Source organism: Helianthus annuus, chromosome 1 (genome assembly GCF_002127325.2).
Source record: "Helianthus annuus cultivar XRQ/B chromosome 1, HanXRQr2.0-SUNRISE, whole genome shotgun sequence".
In the NCBI taxonomy this organism is placed as follows: Eukaryota; Viridiplantae; Streptophyta; class Magnoliopsida; order Asterales; family Asteraceae; genus Helianthus; species Helianthus annuus.
The window spans coordinates 132,541,630-132,563,045 of record NC_035433.2 but is presented as its reverse complement, the minus strand read 5'-3'; the positions used below and the strand labels follow the sequence as shown (position 1 = coordinate 132,563,045).

At 36.0% G+C, this 21,416-nt stretch overlaps 3 protein-coding genes across 4 annotated transcripts; 2 read left to right on the top strand and 1 right to left on the bottom strand.

Moving 5' to 3' along the window:
• Positions 1-2,620: 2,620 nt before the first annotated feature.
• LOC110931625 (microtubule-associated protein RP/EB family member 1-like) lies at positions 2,621-3,190 on the top strand. Its single transcript, XM_022175012.1, has one exon. The coding sequence runs from the start codon at positions 2,621-2,623 to the stop codon at positions 3,188-3,190; it is 570 nt and encodes a 189-aa protein (XP_022030704.1).
• Positions 3,191-4,989: 1,799 nt separating this feature from the next.
• On the top strand, positions 4,990-10,813 carry LOC110878559 (uncharacterized CRM domain-containing protein At3g25440, chloroplastic). Of its 2 annotated transcripts, XM_022126907.2 has the most exons (7): positions 4,992-5,131; positions 5,234-5,296; positions 5,808-5,910; positions 6,015-6,363; positions 7,210-7,611; positions 8,318-8,709; positions 10,796-10,813. In XM_022126907.2, exons 3-6 carry the CDS (start codon positions 5,831-5,833, stop codon positions 8,651-8,653), a joined length of 1,167 nt encoding a protein of 388 aa, XP_021982599.1. In that variant the 5' UTR covers positions 4,992-5,131; positions 5,234-5,296; positions 5,808-5,830; the 3' UTR covers positions 8,654-8,709; positions 10,796-10,813. The 2 variants fall into 2 exon arrangements, with proteins under 2 accessions (XP_021982590.1, XP_021982599.1); XM_022126898.2 differs by having other exon boundaries at positions 4,990-5,296.
• LOC110931629 lies at positions 8,975-12,990 on the bottom strand. The gene is made up of 3 exons (XM_022175016.2): positions 12,936-12,990; positions 9,697-10,106; positions 8,975-9,596 (listed from the first exon to the last, which is right to left on the bottom strand). The coding sequence occupies exons 1-3, from the start codon at positions 12,988-12,990 to the stop codon at positions 9,033-9,035; spliced, it is 1,029 nt and encodes a 342-aa protein (XP_022030708.1). The 3' UTR covers positions 8,975-9,032.
• Between the last annotated feature and the right edge of the window lie 8,426 nt (positions 12,991-21,416).

Below are 21,416 nucleotides of genomic sequence, written 5' to 3'. Positions count from 1 at the left end.
CGCTTATTCTCACGCCGGAGCCCGGTTAAGAGGGAAACCCCCACATTCCCCTCTTAACGAGTAACGGTGTTCTGTTTTGCAGGTTGATTTACCAGTCGGAGCTCAAATACCTCAAAGAAGATTAACCATTATGATAGGAACATAAACCCCTCTAATTAACACCTTAATTAGATCACTGTTTCTTCACTACAGAAACTCAACCTAATCGGCTAAACGCCTTCGTTGAGCAACCGGTGGAGGCTATTACAAAACTAGCAAAGGAGATGAAAATAGGAAGTGCTGAGACCATTTCCCATCTTCCTGATTCAAGGCTAATCAAAGAGGTTGTGTGGGCCGTAAATGGGAAGACTGGATCAATGAAATCCATGATCACTTCAAAGGCAAAAGTCAACATTGTATAATCAACTAATGGTAATTTTAATAGCCGTAAGCTAAGTTATAATGCAAATATCACCAAATCATTCCTTGTTGACATCACATTGGCTATCAAAGAGTGGCGGCCACCGTGGTACACCGCTAATGATCCGAATTCATCCTTGAGGACAAGGATTGTTTTGAGCGGGAAGGAATGTTATGTGTCACAACTCACATCCGTATGCTAATGGGTCATCACCAGTCTTTGCATGATTTCCTTTTTCTAGGCATGTTATTACTTTTTAGTTGAGTAAATGGAGTAGTGGGTTAGATGGTTACAACTGTTAGTCTTATTTAAACAAGTCTGTATCTTCATTTTATAGATGAATGAAAAGAATTAGTCTTAATATTTCTCTCTAAATTTCTATTCAGTTTTCTTTCTATTTTCTTTGGCCAACGATTAAACCGTTGGAACCACATCAGGTTGAGTGGATTAACCTCAAAAGAAAATAGTAGGAAGCAAGATTTGAGATAACTCTCTTTAATATTTTTCATTCATCTATAAAATGAAGATGCAGACTTGTTTAAATAAGACTAATAGTTGTAACCATCTAACACACTACTCCATTTACTCAATTAAAAAGTAATAACATGCCTAGAAAAAAGGAAATCATGCAAAGACTGGTGATGACCCATTAGCATACGGATGTGGCACATGTCATTAGGGGTGTTCAAAACCGGATATCCGAAAATTCGGATATCCGAATTTCGGATATCCGAAATTTTCAGATACGATATTTTACTATCCGAATCCGTATCCGAACGTATCCGAAATTTTGGATACGGATTCGGATAGTAAATCGGATATCCGAAAATCCAACTTTTTATTTAATTTTTATTTTTTCATTATTTTTTTCATATTCTGAAACGGATATTTTGGATAGTTTCGGATATCCGAATATAAGTTTTCGGATATTTTTCAGATATTTCGGATATTTTTCGGATATTTCGGATATTTCGGATACTTTCGGATATTCGGAAATCCGAAAAAAATGAAACTTAAATTTTCGGATATTTCGGATACCCGAAATATCCGAAAATTTTGAAAATCACTATCCGAATCCGAATCCGAAAAATTCGGATATCCGAATTTCGGAATTTCCGAATTTCGGATATCCGATTTTTCGGATATTTCGGATTCGGTTATTGGATATTTCGGATCGGATTTTCGGATACGGATAGTTTTGAACACCCCTACATGTCATCACCAGTCTTTGCATGATTTTCTTTTTTCTAGGCATGTTATTACTTTTTAGTTGAGTAAATGGAGTAATGGGTTAGATGGTTACAACTGTTAGTCTTATTTAAACAAGCCTGTATCTTCATTTTATAGATGAATGAAAAGAACTAGGTAGTGTTTGGTATGCAGGAATGAGAGGTGGAATGGAATGGATGATTACGAGTGAATGAAGAAAAAGGTGTTTGGTTGGTCAATGGAATGGAATCACCCATTCCAAAATGCATTCTATTCCCTCAAAACCATTCCTTCCACCCCCCATGTTTTTTTTCCATTCCATCCCCTCTTCTACCATCCATTAACAACACCACAACCCACCACCACCACCCACCACCGACGCCATCGCGGCCACCCGCCACCACCTCACCCCGACAGCCACCGCCGCCGCCGCCACCCACTCACCACCGTTATCACCCACAGTTGCGAACAACCGCTAACAACACCCGCCGCCGCCGCCGCCCACCACCATCGTCAACGCCACCACCAACCGCCACCGCCGCCACCAATTTCCACCTCTGCCGCTACCCACCACCAACGACCACCTTTCCGCCACCACCACCCCTCGTCGTCGCCGCCACACCGCCACTCGCCGCCACCACCACACCACCACCACCTATAACCACCCATAATCATTACGACCGACCACCACCACCACCACCACTCACCGCTAATTTTATTACTCCGCTTTACTTGCCTACCGAACAATACACAATAATAGCTCATTCCATTCACACATGGTAACCAAACAAGACATGGAATGGTAATGATCCATTGCATTCACTCGTCCATTCCATTACCTCGTCCATTCCATTCCTTCGTCCATTCCATTACCCCATACCAAACAGACCCCTAGTCTTAATATTTCTCTCTAAATTTCTATTCAGTTTTCTTTCTATTTTCTTTGGCCAACGATTAAACCGTTGGAACCACATCAGTGGTATCAGAGCCACCGTGATCCACCCGTGAATCATGGACACTCATGAATGGAATGCTTCGATGGATCGAATCGAGTCGATGCTTTTTGAGATGATTGGTCTTCTCAAAAACGAGTCTAGAAGATGGGCAACCTCACCCATTTTTTCTAGTCCAACACCCGTTTCCATCATCACACCGCCAACCTTGTCAACTGTTGCCGCCTCACCACCACCAACTTCCTTTCCCGTACCATCACTTCCACCAACGGCCGTTTCCACCATGACACCGAAACAAGCTCCCACCACCACACCTCCAACGACCATCGTTCCAAAACCAACCCTAAAACCCATAATAACGTCACCTCAAAAAGCCACTGCGACCAAGCCGTCATCCAAACCAAAACCTACCTCATCTCTAATTCAGACATCAATGGTTTCTTCTAGGTTGAAGAAGGTTGTGAGTTCACCGCCAACAACGAAACAAATGGCATCAATCAAAGGGGTGGTCAGAAAACTCGATTGGCGCCCCCCGTGGCATTATATCGACACGGCTCCGAATGCTACCGTACGAGTCGAGTGGCGTCCACCATGGTTCCCACCAAGTCGTATCCATTTTTCGCGTTGAGGACAACACGAGTTCGAGCGGGGTGGATTGTTACGTGCCCGGGTCCGAGTAGGTGCCAAGTTGAGATCATGCAACCATGTGAAGAGTTCGTGCAATGCAAAGTTATTTTAATTGTTTTCTTATTTTAGTTTAAATGTCTAATTTAACATGTGGTCAAATAATAGGAAATAGTGGGGATGCCCATGATCTCAAGTTAGTCATAGTTTTAGGAGTTTGTTGGTTGAGTGGTTACGTATTCTTGTGCTCCTTAAAAGGATGCTTTTGTTTATTGGAGAAATCATGAATGAAAATTATTAAAAATTAGTCTATTATCTCTCTAAATTTCTTTCTAGTCTTCCTATCTATTTCTTTTGATTCAAGTTTGATACTTATCATAATGCAAGTTTTCAGTATGTTTGAAATGCGCTACAAGTTTTAAGTTTTTTACTTGTTTGAAATGCATTAGTTCAATGCGACTTAGATACATGGTATTATGCATGCAACTTTACATTAGTTGTTAACACTGAGTTATAAAAAAAAAAAAAAAAAAAAAAAAAAAAAAAAAAAAAACCCACACAGAAACTTATGGATATTGGTATGCTAGAGCAACATTGATATAAACTGATGAATGTTGTTAGTTAATTTTGGAGTTTAACACTAAATCAAAGGGAGGTAAAATATCACATAGGGACGCAAATCTGTACTATATATAATGCATAATGGAAGAGTATCTTAAGATACTCAAAAGTTATTTTTTTAGTTTAATTCATAAAGTACAACCCTAAAATGAGTGTAAATTAGTCTTTTAAACACTAATATAGGGTGTGAGGGGCATGGTTGGATCATTAATCGTCACGTAGGACCATTAATGTATTGCTACACCATCCCCTTGTCTCATCCACCATGATTCCCATGGATTAAACCATGACAACCATGAGCCTCCTTTCCTTATTTAATATTTCATTTGCTTTTCACAAACATAAATTAAAATAATATAATAATGGTTTGAGTAATGACCACACCCGTAGGGTAGTGGTTTTAGATGATGGATTAGAAGTAGGTGACATGGCGCTGATGTGGAGGGTCATGGTGATCATGAGGGTCATGACCACACCCTATAGCCTAATTACATTGAAATCCTCATCTTTGTTACACTTTAATCTCTCATCTTTAACCAAGTTACCAAGTTCTGATTAATTAATTATATATTACACTTTATCCACTTATGAAAAACTAATTGCCTCTACGATCTTTAAACGACCATTAATTTCTCGTACATTAATATTTAAAAAAACTTACACTATAAAAATAACCATATTATTCTCTTTAATTTGAGTGTGGTATTGTTATAGTTTTTTAATTAAAAAAATTGATATGTTAATTGATTAAGAGTGTTTAGGGTGAGCAATAACTAAATCTTTAATCGAAACCTAACCTAAACAAATGAAATTGAACGGAAAACTGCATTAACCAAAAACAATTATCGGTTTTGTGTACCCTAGTTGAACCAAAATTACCCGAACCAAACGGTATTCATATATTCATAAATTTCTAGTTTCTATACCTCCGGTTCATGTCTTTTATATTTTATACCTTCATTTCGTGTGTTTATACATCCATTTCATATATTTAAATCTCAATTTCAAATATTTATAAACAAAAGTTTTAGCCAAAGTTTGGTTTTGACAATTAACCAAAATTAAACAAGCCGAACCAAAAATCGTTAATCTAACCAAATAAATCTAACTGATTAACGGAAAATCAATCAATTAATAAAATAGACTAACTGATATCTTCAATTTTGGCTTCGATTGAGAGTAATAGGTGAACCGACCGAACCATATAGACCTTGAGAGTGTTTGTGTTCGCCACATCCCAAGAGCACTCTACTATGGAAATCCAAGGACTCAGATATCCATTTTCTGAAAATAGGACCCGGGTTGATTGAACATGAGCATACGGGTTAGTATGATTTTGGTTCTTCACAGACACTCTTCTGATCTTCTTTACATACGGGGGCCTTCAAATTAATGGTTATTCGTTTACATAAACACATTGAATCAGCATAGGGATTCTTCTTTAGCGGCGCTGATGATCATCTTCCCCACATCGAGCTTTTGATAACTGGTTTGTTTTTCCCCATCGTACGCGTATTTCATGTGAATCATTACTGTTTTCTAGACTCGTTAATTTTTTTTATCGAATCTTGAGATGGGTGCTTGATTTTTTCTTGTATCAGTTTTTGGTTATGTTGGATAAAGATTTTAACTTCTGGTTGTTCGAAATCGCATATTTGTTTTGTTGTAATCTGGGTTAGAGATGCTATATATGTGAGTTTAGTTACTAAGAGGAGAAAAAAAGCGCACTCCAGGTGTTTGATGTTTTGTCTCAATGAGTTTTTTTTTTTTTAATTTTTTTAAAGGACTCCAGGTGTTTGGTGTTCAACTTTTTATGAATCAGTAGCATTTGGGTTTCATTAAATTTGTGTGTTTATCAGATATTGATATGTGTGATTCCATTAGACTGAGATTGTTTACTTGATTGCTTATACTGGTCTTGTATCCTAGATAGCTCAATGATGGTTCACACATTGTGCCTTGTGGGGCTTGTTTGATGTGCTTTGCTTCTCTCTCTATAGGCTGCACACACGGAATCAATCGTATGGCAAGTCGTTCAGTTAGCGGCTTAACAAGACGATGCGTTGCTTCATTTTTTAAACCCGCTTTCACCTCCTCTCAAAGGTATCCATCCATCTTCACAATTGCTTCAATTACCCTATTGAAAATCTATACTTGTTACATTTCACGCACAAACGCCAATTAACTGTTTGCTGAACTTAATCCAGGCAAATTATACGTCAAGAACCCACTTTTGGTTCACCCATTTCGTCGAACAGCAGGTGGGCATTAAGAAACTTGACCATTTTTAGGCACTACGGGTCACCGACATCACATTTATCATCTGTGCGATGCGTGATATCAGAAGGCAAACCCAAATTCGATATATTTGAAGTTGATCCGCCGAAGAAATACAAGTGGCAGACAAAGAAACGGCTGAAGCTGAAGAGGAAGAAAGAAAAGCAAAAAAGAAAATCGGCTAACAAAAATGACCCCCGTCGTCTCACCATCAAAGGATCTAAACGCAAAGGCAAGTTCGCTAATGCTGAAGAACGAATCAAATATAAGCTCGAAAAGGTCAGTATTGTTTCTTCAAATATCACAAAAGATTATAGTTTTGAATTTGATATAGTTCATTTGACCTTAAAAGTCAAAATCACACCTTTTTTTAAGGGAATGAGAATCTTTGTGATTATAACACTGATATAGGATTTGGAGTGATAAGAATGTAATAGAACATGTACATATTAATAGTAGGGCTGCAAACGAACCGGACGAACACGTGTTCGTTTGTTAAGAAATATCTGTTCATGAACACTTACCGAACAAGATTTTATGTTCGTGTTCGTTTGTTAAGGAAATGAACGGGTTCGTGTTTGTTTGTTAATTTTAGGCAATGAACGAAAACGAATGTTGATGAACGCGAATGAACTAAACTAATGTTCATGAACACAAATGGAAACAAACCAACACAAACAAGCGTCCATGAACAAAATATATAATACACTGACACTTATTAGGTATTTTATTTGTCGGAATTTTGAAGTATTTAAATGAAATATAAAAACTAAAAACACTAATGAACTATCGAACATAAACGAACACGTTACCGAACGTTCACAAACATAAATGAACGAACGCGGACTCTGTTCATGTTTGTTCATTTAACTAAACGAACAAAATTTCTTGTTCGTGTTCGTTTGTTTAATAAACGAACGAACACAAACAAACTTCCTGCCGAACGGTTCATGAATTGTTTGCTGAACATTTGATTTGTTTGCAGCCCTAATTAACAGTAAATATTTTTCAACGGTTTAACTCAGTACATGTATACAAGTTGCCGTTAGCTTTCAAAGAGTGCCTAGATAACAGCTTCCATTCTATTGACCGAACTTGTGTTTCAAACAACCTTTTGTGTTTCAGGCAAGACTTAAGGAATCTTTACTTATTGAAAGGCTCAAACGGTACGAAGTTTCTAAACTTCAGGGACCAATGGTGAAACCGGTTGACATGACAGGTGAAGAACGATTCTACATGAAAAAGATGGCTCAAAAAGGGTCGAATTATGTACCGGTTGGAAGAAGAGGTGTATTTGGAGGTGTTATTCTTAATATGCACATGCATTGGAAAAAACATGAGACGGTAAAGGTCATTTGCAAGCCTTGTAAACCCGGTCAAGTTCAAGATTATGCTAATGAAATTGCAAGGTTAAGTGGCGGAATCCCGATACAAATAATCGGAGACGACACCATTGTTTTTTATCGCGGAAAGGATTATGTGCAGCCTGAGGTCATGAGTCCAATTGACACCTTGTCAAAGAAAAAGGTCAGCGTCCTTTGTATCTTTATTTTAAAATTAATTATAGCAGTGTATTATGTTTTTATATTCTCATTATTTTACTTGATTGATTGATTGTTAGCTTTCTTCTTAGTCAAATAAGTGATATGTTTAGTTGACTGAATTGACTTCCTCGTATTATTAGAACTAGACGTATTTTGAAATGACATGATGTATTTGTAAAGAGAGTTAATAGCCAAAATGGTCCCTGAGGTTTGCTCACTTTAGTCCAAAATCCAAAATTTTTAAATCTGGGTCCCTGAGGTTTGCAATTTGTTGCCATTTTAGTCCAGATTTCAAAAACCCCCTTTTTTGACTGTTGCAACCATCCTATTTTGTCCTTTTACGCAGGAGTATTCTGGGTTCTTGATCTGAGTTTGTTATAACAACTCATAAAAATGACCAAAATACCCCTGCACAAAAGGACAAAATAGGCTGGTTGCAACTGTAAAAAAGGGAGTTTTTGAAATTTGGACTAAAATGGCAACAAATTGTAAACCTCAGGGACCCAGATTAAAAAATTTTGGATTTTGGATTAAAGTGGCAAAAGTGAGCAAACCTCAGGGACCATTTTGGCTATTAACTCTTGTAAAGATGTAAGGTTCATATTTAAAATTAGCTAATAAGTAATAACAATGGCAATAACTTCATTTTACAAGTTCCGCCTTTCTCATTTGTCATCTGATTCATGCAGGCGCTAGAAAAGTCAAAATACGAACAATCACTCGAATCTGTAAGGCATTTCATCGCTATATCTGAGAAGGAACTAGAACTCTATCAAAGGCACGTTGCACTTTATGGTAACCATGCTGATCATGAACCTAAAACTGTCATTAATGGTGCAAGTGAAGGCGCAGTAGAACCAAAAAAAGTCGTAGAAATTGACAGATCCAACAACAAACTATCAGAAAATGAAGATGATTACGATGATGACTATGACAGTGACGATGATTACGTTATGGCCTTAAGTGATATGAACTGCACAGATGAGTCTAGCACTGAATCAGATTCTTGTAATGAAGAAACTTAATGTAACAATTAAGTCTCAATTCTTTTATCAAATCCAAGTCCACCAAAATAGTAAGGGTGTAAGGGGTGCTCACCTAATAGGTGAGTCCCCCATCTTACACCTAACAAATCACATGGTGCCACGTCAACTCCCCTAATACACTCCCCTAATTCCCCTTTTTGATGGCGGCACTCACCTATTAGGTGAGTTCAAAATTATTTTTTTTTTTTTTGTTAAAATTATGGATGTTTAAAAATTTATATAAAAGACATTTCATTAAATTTAAAAAAAAAAATACATTCAAACTAGAAAAAAAAACACATTCAAACTAGAAAAAAAAAAAACACATTCAAACTAGAAAAAAAAATACATTCAAACTAGAAAAAAAAATACATTCAAACTAGAAATCGCATGGCCACCCGTACTTGTTAGCGATTTCTCGCTTTCGGGCTAGGATGATCGGCAACATACTTGGCGGAACATCGTCGTGCGGCTTAAGGAAGGTTTTCATATCTCGATCGTAATTGTAGTTTTTCATCGTCTCGATTTGTACCGATATGAGCTCGCGAGCCTCCGACTCTCTTTTTTTCCTCAATTCGATCGCCTCCAATTCTACCGCTTGCTTCGCTTCTTTCATGGCGGTGTACACTTTGAATTGTGCCGCCAACTCGGCCGAGCTTCCCTCGGACGATGTAGCTTGACGCTTGTCTCGCCGTTGTGCTCTTTGTGGCGAGGGATCTTCGTTAATATCCGGTATTGAAAAGTCTACGTCAACCGGCTTTCTTTTATGTGCCGAACCTTCACCTTCCTCGCCCATCAATGGGACTTGGGCCCATTTCTCGTGTTTTCGAACGACCTCCCACGCCTCGATGTGTTGAAAACCGCTTGGAAATCTTTCTTTAAATTCTTTTAACGCGACTTTCATCACGTCGAGATCTTGACATCCACTTGCTCGTGTGCGATCCTACATGTTATAAAATAAAAAAAATTAGAAAGTGTTAAAAAAGTATGAACTTAGAAAAAAAATAAAAAATATGCAATGTTAAAAAAAATATAATTTTTACCGCTTGTTGGTATAGGCCGTTGAAAAAGTTTATTTTCGCATGCATCGGGTTCCATTTAGACCGTACTTGATGAACGGTCTGGTTACTTCCACCGATAGTTTTGTTAAAGTACTCTAAAATTTTACCCCAAAAACTTTCGCGACTTTGTTGATTGCCCTTTTTTTTGTTGGTAGAACAATGTACCCACGCCTTCGCCAACGCCTCTTCTTGTTCTTTTGTCCATTTTTCGCTCACCGTTTTCCCTTTTTTTTCTCGAGCCTCGTCTTCTTCGTTGCCCGCGTCTTCGTCCACATTATATTCATATTCCTCGTCGTCGTCGCCCAAATTTTGAGTTTCGGGCACTACCTCATCGTCCTCGTCGTCCTCGTCAATAGGTAGAGGACGTTCGACATTTCCTCGTGTAGAAGGAACTTGTGGAGAACGATAAGCATATGGGTCGAAGGCGGGGGATTGAGGAGGAGCGTCCATTGATAGCAAATTTTGAAAATAGCCGAAATTGGGTTGTTGGGTGTTGTAAAACGAGGGGTGTGGAGGTTGTTGGAAAAAAAACGGGGGTTGTGAAGTGTATCCGAAAGGGGTTGTGGTTGAGCATTTGCACCGCTCGAACCATCTCGAGACGGTTTCGAGACCCGTCCCTTAGTTTTTTTCTTGGCCTCGCGGGATCGGTTCTCCATTGCTCGGTGTATAAAAAATAAAAAGTGGAGGAGGTTTGGTTGGAGAGTATAAAAAATAAAAAGTGAAATGGTTGTGGTTGGAGAGTTTAAAAAAATATAGAGAATGAGATGGGTTGTGTATAAAAAAAGGGTGAGAATGAGATGGGTTGTGTATAAAAAAAGGGTGAGAATGAGATGGGTTGTGTATAAAAAAAGGGTGAAAATGAGTTGGGTATTTATATAGTTTAAAAAAAGTGATTTTTTTTTTTTTATAAAAAAGTCGACCGTTCAACGGTCATATTCCTCGATCAATGTGCAAATTCAAGCGGTAACCCCACACCCAAATTGAACCCCGATTCGGGACCCCGCGGGGATGGCGGCGGTGTTCCCGATCGGGGAAATCATTCACCGAGCCACTCCCCGATTGCGTCCCGTACACCCTAAGGATTCTGTTATCATATCAATTGAGGTGTCAAAATGCCAAAATGGGTGGGTCAGGTAGGTTGGGTTGGGTTGTGTAGCATGTCAAAACTCAAAGCGGGTAATTGTGGCACAGCTCTGGTTGGGTTAACGAGAAACATTTTATTTCCAATATTTTTTTTTATAAATACTTAGTGTGTGAAAGTACGAATAAAATATTATACCAATAGTTTTAACTTTTTATTACCGGATGGCCCGTTAAACATGAAACTTAAAACCAAAATTACATATTTGTGAGTAATTCAGTTAAAATTGACACGTATATCGAACTAAGTTTAAATATGTTTTTGGACAGCAAATTTTTACATTAATCTGTCTTTGACGGAGCTCCAACCCTTGACCTCAAGAGGAGTAACACTTAATTGTAATAGCTTTGCCATTTGGAAACACCCCCCCCCCCCCCCCCTTAAAGTTAGTTGGTGTACAAAAATGAAATGCACAATTTGAAAACAATGTAGTGATGTCTCTGACCATCTGAGAATACCAAGGTATTGTCTACCATCTTAATCATGTGTGCTGGTGGACCATGATAGTGATTTGGACCAGGATAATGATTAGTGGATCAGATTGAACCATGAGATGATTTGTTTGAATCTGATCCACTAACAAACCTACATGCCACATCTACCAACCTAACTTGATGCATCAAAATGAACTTTTTAAGCGCTTATATAGTGCACTAGAGCTTGCATCCTGACCATATTAGATGCAAAAATAATAATTGAGTAGGTTGTTGAAATGCCCATGTGAAAAGGTAGGTTTTGTTTGTATTACAAGCAAGAGAGGATGTTGAATTGTTGATGCTTTAAAAGTTGAAACTTTACTCAAACTTGGTCTTCTTTTATTGATTCCCAATGTGCTTAACATGACCACTTGCACATGTCGATCTCATTTTGGTCCTTGATCTTCTCTTTGTGTTGTAATTTAATCAAATACATAAACGCTCAAGGTCACATTTCAAATTGTTTGGTACGACCTAAACACCGGTATTTTCATTTTTTTATTTGGATTTTATAAGTAGATAATTTGATGTTTACGAGTTTGTGACTATAATGATAAAATTTGATTTCAAAAGTTTTATGCATTGAAATACAATGCGGTTGACTATTAGTTAGGGATATTTTTACACTAAATTCATCCTTTTATTCATATGACCTTTAAAGATAAAGTATAACACAAAGCCGTTCATTCGGTTAGGCTATGTGTTGTGGTGTATGTGAAAGGTGAAAATGAAGTCTGCCACATGGACGACAAGGGCTTTCATCTTTCACTCCACGGCAGCACAGAGTCGTCCCAGTTCCCCGAAGCATTCCCTTTTCATCGAGGGGGAACGATGTTCCCATTTTTCATGGATGCAAATGCAATTCTTCGATTCCTTTTTCCCCTTGCACCAGTTTCTTCTTGCACTTCAACTTAGTTCGGTGAATATTCCCATAGTCGATCTCTTTTCCCCGGATACAAGTGCCAACTCATATACAACTCATTTCTCGATTTTCCCGGATGTCTATGTGCCCTCTTAGGGTGTGTCGTGGTGCATGTGACATATGAAAGTGGTAATAAGTTGAGGTGGCTTTAAATGATTGGTTTATATATTAATTAATAATTAAAAAACACCACTATCTTTACGCTAAATGGTGGGTGAACACTGTATGGGGTAATGGAATGGATGAGGGAATGAAATGGACGAGATAATGGAATGGACAATGGAATGAAATGGACTCCATTCCATTGTGATGTTTGGTTACTCATATATGAATAGAATAAATCATTATTTTGTACAATTTGATAGACAAAACAAGACGAAGTAACAAAACACAATTGTATTACAAACGACAAAAATATATTTGTCTCAAAAATAATAATAATAATAATAATAATAATAATAATAATAACAATAATAATGGTAAAAATTAATAATAAAAATTTTGATATATATTAATATTAGTATAAATATAAATATAAATATAATAATGATAATAATAATAATAATAATAATAATAATAATAAATTTCTTTCCAATCTTTAAGAAATGAAAAAAAACACCCACTTAGGGGACTCGGGGTGGGGTATAACATCCCCATGATAATTGAGTTTTACGCGTGATACAATCGAACAAACCACCGCCACCCATCAATTTCCACGCGTGAAACATAATTCCCATGATAAATTTAACGCGTGAAAAATGGAAGATTGTGATGGAATGTGAGGGTTTATTGTTGGGTATTGTGAGTGATGGACATTTCCACTAAAAAAGGTTGTGAGTGATGGAATAATGGTTGATGACATGACGGAAATTGATTGGATGTTGTGAGTGATAAATGAGTGGTGAGTGATAACCACTGTCACACCCCAACCGATGGCGGAATCATCGGGCGCGGCACTAGGCGAATCAGATTGCTCAAGAGAATCCATAACAACTATATTGCGATAATATTCATTACATTTGTCATCCCATACTAACAAACAATACAATCACATAAGTTATCACAGATTTCTTGTCCTCTCGAACAATTCTAATCAGTCAACCTAGAATTTAGGTGAGTTTCTAGACTTCCTAGCTTGATTTGATGTAGACTTCGACTAATCCTGCAACATACGTTAAAATATTGTCAATACAAAAGTATTGGCGAGTATACAGGTTTGGTAGGTAATAGAATAATAGATTAAAAGTGCTACGAATTTCCATATGCATAAACGTAATACACGACATATATACTCACAAAACTGATACTACCAGCTAATTCCTCGATGCTCGACTCTTCGATGGCATAACTAGACCCCGTCGGGCGCAATAGTAATATACTAGTCTGGGTGGGACGTCACGAGTATAAGTCCTAGCATACATGCAACTAGCATCACGTATATCTATGCAAACAATTATTCGCAAGTGATAGATTAACAATTTGAATCATTCGTTTGATAAGTTCGATTTATAAGGAACGTATGTTACACCCAAAATTCGATAAAAGGGGTCAAGTATACTCACAGTGCGTATTTGGTTGGATTGACGGGATGGTGCCTGAGAATGTCCTGATTTCAGACTAATTACATGAGTATTGGGTTACGCGTTAAACGGTATCGAATTACATGAAATTGGGCGAAAATTGGATTGGAACTGGCCCATTCGGATGGACCGCTCGATCGAGTGGGCCGTTCGATCGAGTGGGCCGTTCGATCGACTGGTCTAGCCGATCGGCTGGGCCGCTCGATCGACTGGGCCGATCGGCCAGCCTGTCCAGCTGTTTTCGGCGATTTTCGCGTGTTCTTCGGTGGTTTTGGTCGAGACGTTGTCGTGACGTGTTGAACAACTGAAACCCCATCAATTTTGACCTGTTCTAACGGCCGGGAACCAACCCGTTTCATCAGAACTGGCCGTTCTTGGCGGTTTTTCCGTGTTTAACCCGAAACCGGTCGTCTCTTCGGCAGGAATCAGATCCTTGTCCAACACGACACTAGGAATGAGTAGAAGGTCGGTCTAAGCTCTGTTTCCACCGTTTTTATGTATAGATCTGATGTGGGAACCTTGATTATTTTCGGAAAATTCCTGGGTTCTGTGTTGTTCTTGGTGGAATGAGGCCAACACTTGAAGTTCATAAGAACTTTGTGATGACATCACTCTGAACACCCCAAATCCATGGCTTCCTGATTAGAAAACATTGATTTAGACGAGATTTATGTAAAGTTGTATGGAAACCATTCGAATCTGAGTTGCTCTTCATGGGATGACATCACCCTTGAAGAACTCCATGGTGACATCACCTTAGAACACTCAAATCCGATGATTTCATGGTTAGAAGTTGAGATTTGAAAGGTAGGAAGATGAAAGAATGCATATAGATCAAGGAAGTACATGATTTGAGTTGGAAACTTACAAGAATCGTGAGAAATCGGAAGATTAAGGGGCTGGAATGTCTTGGTCGAGTAGCAGCAGCAACAACAAGTGTTTGGGGGTGAAGAGGGGGTATTTATAGGCAAGGAAGGAGAGAGAAGGAGGAAAGGCGCGCCAGATCGGCTGGCCCGTTCGGTCGGCCGGCCCAGCCGATCGGCTGGCCTGTCCGATCGGACGGCCCAGCCGATCGGCTGGTCCGTTCGATTGGGCGGCCCAGCCGGTTGGCTGTTCTGTCCGATCGGGCGGCCCAGCCGATCGGCTGGCCCGTCCGATCGACTGGCCCAGCCGTTTGGCTGGCCCGTCCGTACGGAAGCCTTTAGTCCTCGTTTTCGGCGCGTTTTCGACTGTTTGGGCCATATTTTCGTATATTTATATTATTATTTAATTATTTATCATAATTACTCACAAAAAGGGTCGCATATACGCATCTATATATCCAATATTCGGTGTGATGATCGAGTTACGCGTGCCTTCGAGTGCGTTCTTCGATGTGATGTGCCACGATGATTATCGGGGCACTACTTGCTCGTGTTGCCGTCATCGTCACGATGGCTGGAGACATGGTACTCACCCGATAGTCTTTGTTAGCGTTGCTTGTTTACGTTTTGACACCTCACGGTTATCGAGGAGGGTAGATTAAGTCCTCACTCAACATCATCGTGAGTGTTACGATTTATTGAAAATAGGTTTGTAATAGCGATAGAATACGCGTAATTATTCGATTATACTTCGATTTAGCGATATATCTGATATAGTTTCATTATGATCCGAATCTTTGGTGTTAGGCGTAACGAGTGTATCGAGTAGTAACAATGCACGAAGGTGCGGGTTGTTACAACCACCCCTACCCCCTTACCAAGGAATGTAAATTGTTATATTTGAAAGGAGTTACATTCCTTTCGAATGGTGCATTCCGTTACCACATGATAACCAAACATGTTTCTTTTAATTTCGTTAGAATGATTCATTCCATTCCACCTTTTATTTATTCGTACTAAACGTTACCTAATATTGTTGATGTGGCAAGGGATGATGCACACAACATATGTCCTTACAATTTATATGAGTCTTTATGTGGATATCCATACATACATGATACCTATCTTTGGATTGTGTATATGTTGGATATCCATATCATTTATATGAGTCTTTATGCTCCATTCCATTATTACATGATAACCAAACATGTTTCTTTTAATTTCGTTAGAATAATTCATTTCATTTCACCTTTTATTTATTCGTACCAAACGCTACCTAACTAATATTGTTGATGTGGCAAGGGATGATGCACACAACATATGTCCTTTCAATTTATATGAGTCTTTATGTGGATATCCATACATACATGATACCTATCTTTGGATTGTGTATATGTTGGTTCGAATTATACATTACATTCATATTCATATCACATATATTTGGGAATAAATATTTGGTATTTTGTTTTGTTATCCATTTATCTATTTTATGCAATTTACTGCTTTTTATTAATACTAAATGTTTGGATGTTTGTTGTCATCTTTTTATCTTTTTATGCAATTTACTATTTTTTTTATTAATACTAAATGTATGGTTTTTTTTTGTTATTCATTATCGCATACATATATAACTATTATCCGACATGTATACATCGAAAAAAAATAAAAATTGAAAAAACATATCAACTCTTATTATCCAACAAGGGGATAACGATAGATAAACAAGAAACACACAAAGAAATAAGTAATAATGATATTATAATAGATATCTAATGAATTTTAATATCGGATATTATAATGGATATCTAATGATTTTCATATCGATATTAGGTAAAAAGGTCAAGAAAACTACATCGCCAAACCTACAAATTGGTGTGATTGTTATACTCATCATATTAAACATGAAATAATTGCATTTCACTCAATGGTTTGTTGGCTCTCCAACAATGAGCTCGTTGAAAATTAACTCCTTTCCTTTTACAGAAAGAATCAATCAAAATCATCATGAAAATTAACTCCTTTCCTTTTACAGAAAGAATCAATCAAAATCATCAAAATCAAAACTAAGAAATATAAATCAACTCCATACCACACTACCCATTTATTTTTGGCTAAACTATCGGTGGAATCTGCACGGACGAGGAGTTCACAATGATATCGTCCTACATTCAAAATCAACCAACAAGTCTTCACATGAGGGTGAAAAACGCAATCATCTATACATATAATAAAAGAAACCATTAAAGGGACACATGTCATCATATTAGGTTATCTATCATCAAATTATAAATAACTCTCATACTTAAACATAGATAATTATTATTTAGTTTAATCTCTTTCACCAAATTATAGATAATTTTCTTACTTTATTATAGATAATTATTTAGTTTAAATTTAATATGTGTTTTAAATATTTAGGAAATTAATAATATAAGTGGGTGAGTACAAAGTTTATTTTTATTTTGGATACACTTTTTTTTTACAAAGCTTTATCATACCAAAGGAAATGTAAATACGTAAACATTTGAAAGTTGTTTTCCTATTCGTTAGTTCCCCCCACCTGTGAAAACGGTCCCATTAATTAAATAAAAACAATAATAGATAAATGAGATATTTGAATGAAGTATGTTAGCTTATATCTATATCACAACGTATATTGATGATATACATCTTACTAGCCTAATAATAATAAATAAAAAATAAAGTAAATGTTATAATAAATAAATATTACATCCAAGTTCATTTATTAAAAGACAAATCTTGACGACTATATATGTTAACCGATTACATTATATTTATTCATTCAGTGTAATGGATCATACACGAGTTTTTTTTTAGATATAACTTTTTTATTACTTGGTATATAAAATTACATTTATTCAACCCGTGTAATACACGGGGTTATAATCTAGTATGCTTATAATCAACTTAAACATCCAAGTATACATGTACAAATATCTCATCAATTAAAATAACAAGGAATGTGCAAACCTAATCCTGGTTACGATCACAAGAGGGTTAGTCAGACACGGTGATGTCGAAGTTGGCCAAATTGTAGGGTTGATGATGGTCATGGTCAATTATCTCACACCACTAAGTCTTGGATTTGAAAATTGTTATACAATGAACGAATGTCATAAAAAGGTTCAATTTTTTATTATAATTTTATGAATTCATATATTACATCAAGTTAAATTATATCAGATTGATGTATTGTTGCTCTAGCATATATCTCTAAATAAATTAAATTAAAAAAAATTAATAGAACAATGGTACTTATATGATACAAGAAAACTTTTTCTAATGTACATCGAAATAAAAACATTAAACTCATATTTTTATTCAACAAGGGTTCTTGATTTGAAAACATTTTATTTTTGTTTCTCAAAACAACCAACATGTCATGGTTTTCCAATGGCCCATTGGCTTTATGCCGAGTGTCTTGACTCTGTGTGTGTGTATATATATATTTAATTATATAAAAGAAAGAATGACACCGAAAAAGTACATGTAAAAACCTTGGGCGACTTCTAACACCACTCATCAACTACCCACCCATTCATAAATATCAAAATAATAATTTAATATCCTCAAAATTCAAAAATTTTTGGCCACTAGCTATGGGCAATAAACAAAGTAAAAAACTAGGTGTTATATAAACATAAGAAACGTAACATAGATCTTAATGTTTTAGTTGTTAAGATTAAAACGCTACCAATATTCTAAATAATGACAAGTTAAAAATTGACTCTAGAAAGGAATCAACGAATCAAACGTTGTTAGAAAATTTTGGTTCAAATCTAATTTCATCAAATTTTTAATACTTTGTTTTAAAAAATACATAACATAACTTTTGTGTGTAATACCGATCTAGTACATACATGTTTAAGTGTAAAAGTCCCAAAACTATATTTAGGTTCATTTTAAGGGAAAATATCAAATAGGAAGTTTATTTTGGCTAGAAAGGATAGGAAGCAATAGGATTATGACATGTGACAACATTTAAAATAAAGAGCAAGTGTATTTTAGTCAATTGTATCCTTTCTTCTTCGTTCTTCTCCCCAGTAACTTCAAAACCCAGCATCTTCAACCTTTTTTTCACTTTCTATCTCAATAATCACTACATTATAGTGCGATTTTCGTCAACAATCAATGATTCAAACATCCGATTAACGTGTTCTTCAGCTTTTTTGAAGAAAACCCAGTTTAATTTCATACAAAATCTTGTTTTTTTTTCTCATGATTTTGAAGATAATCATTCGATCCGTTCGATTCGATCGCTGATAAGTGTTTCTATCATTCAAATTTCGTCAATCGTTGAAGAAATCGGCTTCGATACATGTAAGAAATTCTTTAATTTCAATTTTATGATCTGGGTTTTTGATTTAGTTGTTGCGTTTTACGATCTTGGCGGGGGTCCGGGGGTAGCTCCCCTGGTAGCAGGGTCCAAGGGGCAGAGCCCCTGGCTCGGAAATTTTTTTTCCGATTAAACTGCTTTAATAAAAATGCATTAGAAAATTTAATTTTCTGTAAATTGCCTCTGGAAAACTGCATTCGTAGACAGTTTTTTATCTCATGCTTCCTGGTTCAGACAATTCACATACAAAACTGCATTCGTAGACAGTGTTTCTGGTTCTGTGAATAACAGGTTCTGGTCATTGCGTTTTAGACAAATTCTGGTTCTATGAACAACAGTTTCTGGTTCTGTGAACAACAGTTTCTGGTCATTGCGTTTTAGACAGTTTCTGGTTCTGTGAACAACAGTTTCTGGTCATTGCGTTTTAGAAATAAAACATTTTTGAAGTGTTTTTACTCATTGCGTTTTAGGTAAACACATTTTTTTGTGTATTCAGTTCATTGCGTTTTAGAGAGAACAGTTTCTTTTGTGTTTTTAGGCCATTGCGTTTTAGAAATAAGACATTTTTATGTGTATTCTAGGCATTACGTTTTAGAAATAAGACATTTTTAAGTGTTTTCTGGCCATTACGTTTTAGAAATAAGACATTTTTAAGTGTTTTCTGACCACTGAGTTTTAGAAATAAGACATTTTTAAGTGTTTTGGGTGCATTGCGTTTTAGGTAAAACACATTCAGTCCATTGCGTTTTAGAAAGTACACTTTCTTTTGTGTTTTTAGGATATTGCGTTTTAGAAATAAGACATTTATTTGTGTTTGCTGGTCATTGCGTTTTAGAAATAAGACATTTCTTTGTGTTTTTGGTGCGTTGCGTTTTAGAAAAAGTCATTTTTTACGTTTTTTTTCATTGCGTTTTACGCAACTGGGTTTTCTCCATTGCGTTTTACGTAACTGGGTTTTCAATTTTTTTTTTGAAAATATAGCAATAGTATACTCGTTTTAAAGATAAAAAACGCTCGTTTTTTTGTGCAATTTTTATAAAAAAATAATGTCGTATGAAAAAGTTATTAACGTTTAAAAAATGGGGGGGGGGGGAATTGGAGGAGAGAGAAACTATTGTGCTGGATTGACTAGAATGCCCCTAACAAACCCACGCGCCTCCTTTTTTTGCTTCAATTTCTTTCATTTAATCTTAGTCCTTGATTAACTAAATGGATGGTCAAGATCACTTCTTAGCATTCTTAGACAAATAAACTTCCTATTTTATCTCCACCCTCATTTTAAACCAACTTACTATTATTATTATTATTATTAATTATGAGATCTTTATCATAAAGATAACTGTATTTAAATATAAACCATTAATTTTTAGACATTTTTAAATAAAAGAAAATATATCCGAAACAAATAAGACAAAATAGTTGCGTGTATAGGTATGTTATCATGAGGATGATTTCTCTGAAATTTTATGGTATTGACCAAAAATATGCCTATTTATACAAAAAATGAAGGAAAATTGAATCACTGTGTATATTTAGTTTCGTGTTCCTCAAAAAAACGTCTGTATTTTCGATGAAAATTGAAAAGACAACATAAAGGATTAAGTTAAAAAGAAATTAATAACAACCGACTTATCATTGAAAGCTAAAGACATAATTATTATTTATTGTGGGTTAAACTACGAAAAGAATATTTACTTTTGGTTCTTAAAGAGTTATTAAAATAAGCAATAGAAAATTATAAATTAGTCTATTTTTAATGTGGGTTAAACTACAAAAATAATATTTACTTTTGGTTCTCAAAAAGTTGTTAAAATAAGCAAGAGAAAATTATAAAATTAGTCCGTTTTTAAGAGTTTATACTTGTCAATATTAATAACGTATCAAAATATAATACATCACCAAAGCAATGATTGTGTACTTACTCTAACTCACGTATCTCTTTTTATTCCGTAACAAAAGGAGAATAATTAATCACATCACAAATTTCTTTTTAGAACCACCAAAGGATGAAAAGACCAAGAAAACATGCTTTACATGAAGCAAGCAATCTATAGGAGATCGACTCCAAATATCGAACGTAATCACCTATCCACTAATATTTATAGACTTCAAATATCGAACGTAATCACCTATCCACTAATATTTATACTGTATTTGATCCTTAAAAACGATTAAGCAATAATGCCCTCCAAACATATTGAGATAAACAATTTGTCCCGTTTGTAAACCGGGTTGTTTCTAGCTTTCCATACGAATCAATTGATCAAATACTATTAATGTATCATATATCATTTTCCAAATCATATTACATCTTGTATAACTTTCTCAACCAATAACATTAATAATAATAAAAATTAAATTAA

Bases quoted from the DNA above. Each gene is read 5' to 3' on its own strand.
- LOC110931625 (XM_022175012.1), top strand. From the start codon at position 2,621: ATGGACACTCATGAATGGAATGCTTCGATGGATCGAATCGAGTCGATG.
- LOC110878559 (XM_022126898.2), top strand. From the start codon at position 5,831: ATGGCAAGTCGTTCAGTTAGCGGCTTAACAAGACGATGCGTTGCTTCA. The intron at 5,911-6,014 runs GTATCCATCCAT...AACTTAATCCAG, and splicing joins GCTTTCACCTCCTCTCAAAG to GCAAATTATACGTCAAGAAC. The intron at 7,612-8,317 runs GTCAGCGTCCTT...TGATTCATGCAG, and splicing joins ACACCTTGTCAAAGAAAAAG to GCGCTAGAAAAGTCAAAATA.
- LOC110931629 (XM_022175016.2), bottom strand. From the start codon at position 12,990: ATGGGAATTATGTTTCACGCGTGGAAATTGATGGGTGGCGGTGGTTTG. The intron at 10,107-12,935 runs GTATCACGCGTA...GTTCTCCACAAG, and splicing joins TGGCGGTGGTTTGTTCGATT to TTCCTTCTACACGAGGAAAT. The intron at 9,597-9,696 runs GTAAAAATTATA...TATAACATGTAG, and splicing joins ACGGCCTATACCAACAAGCG to GATCGCACACGAGCAAGTGG.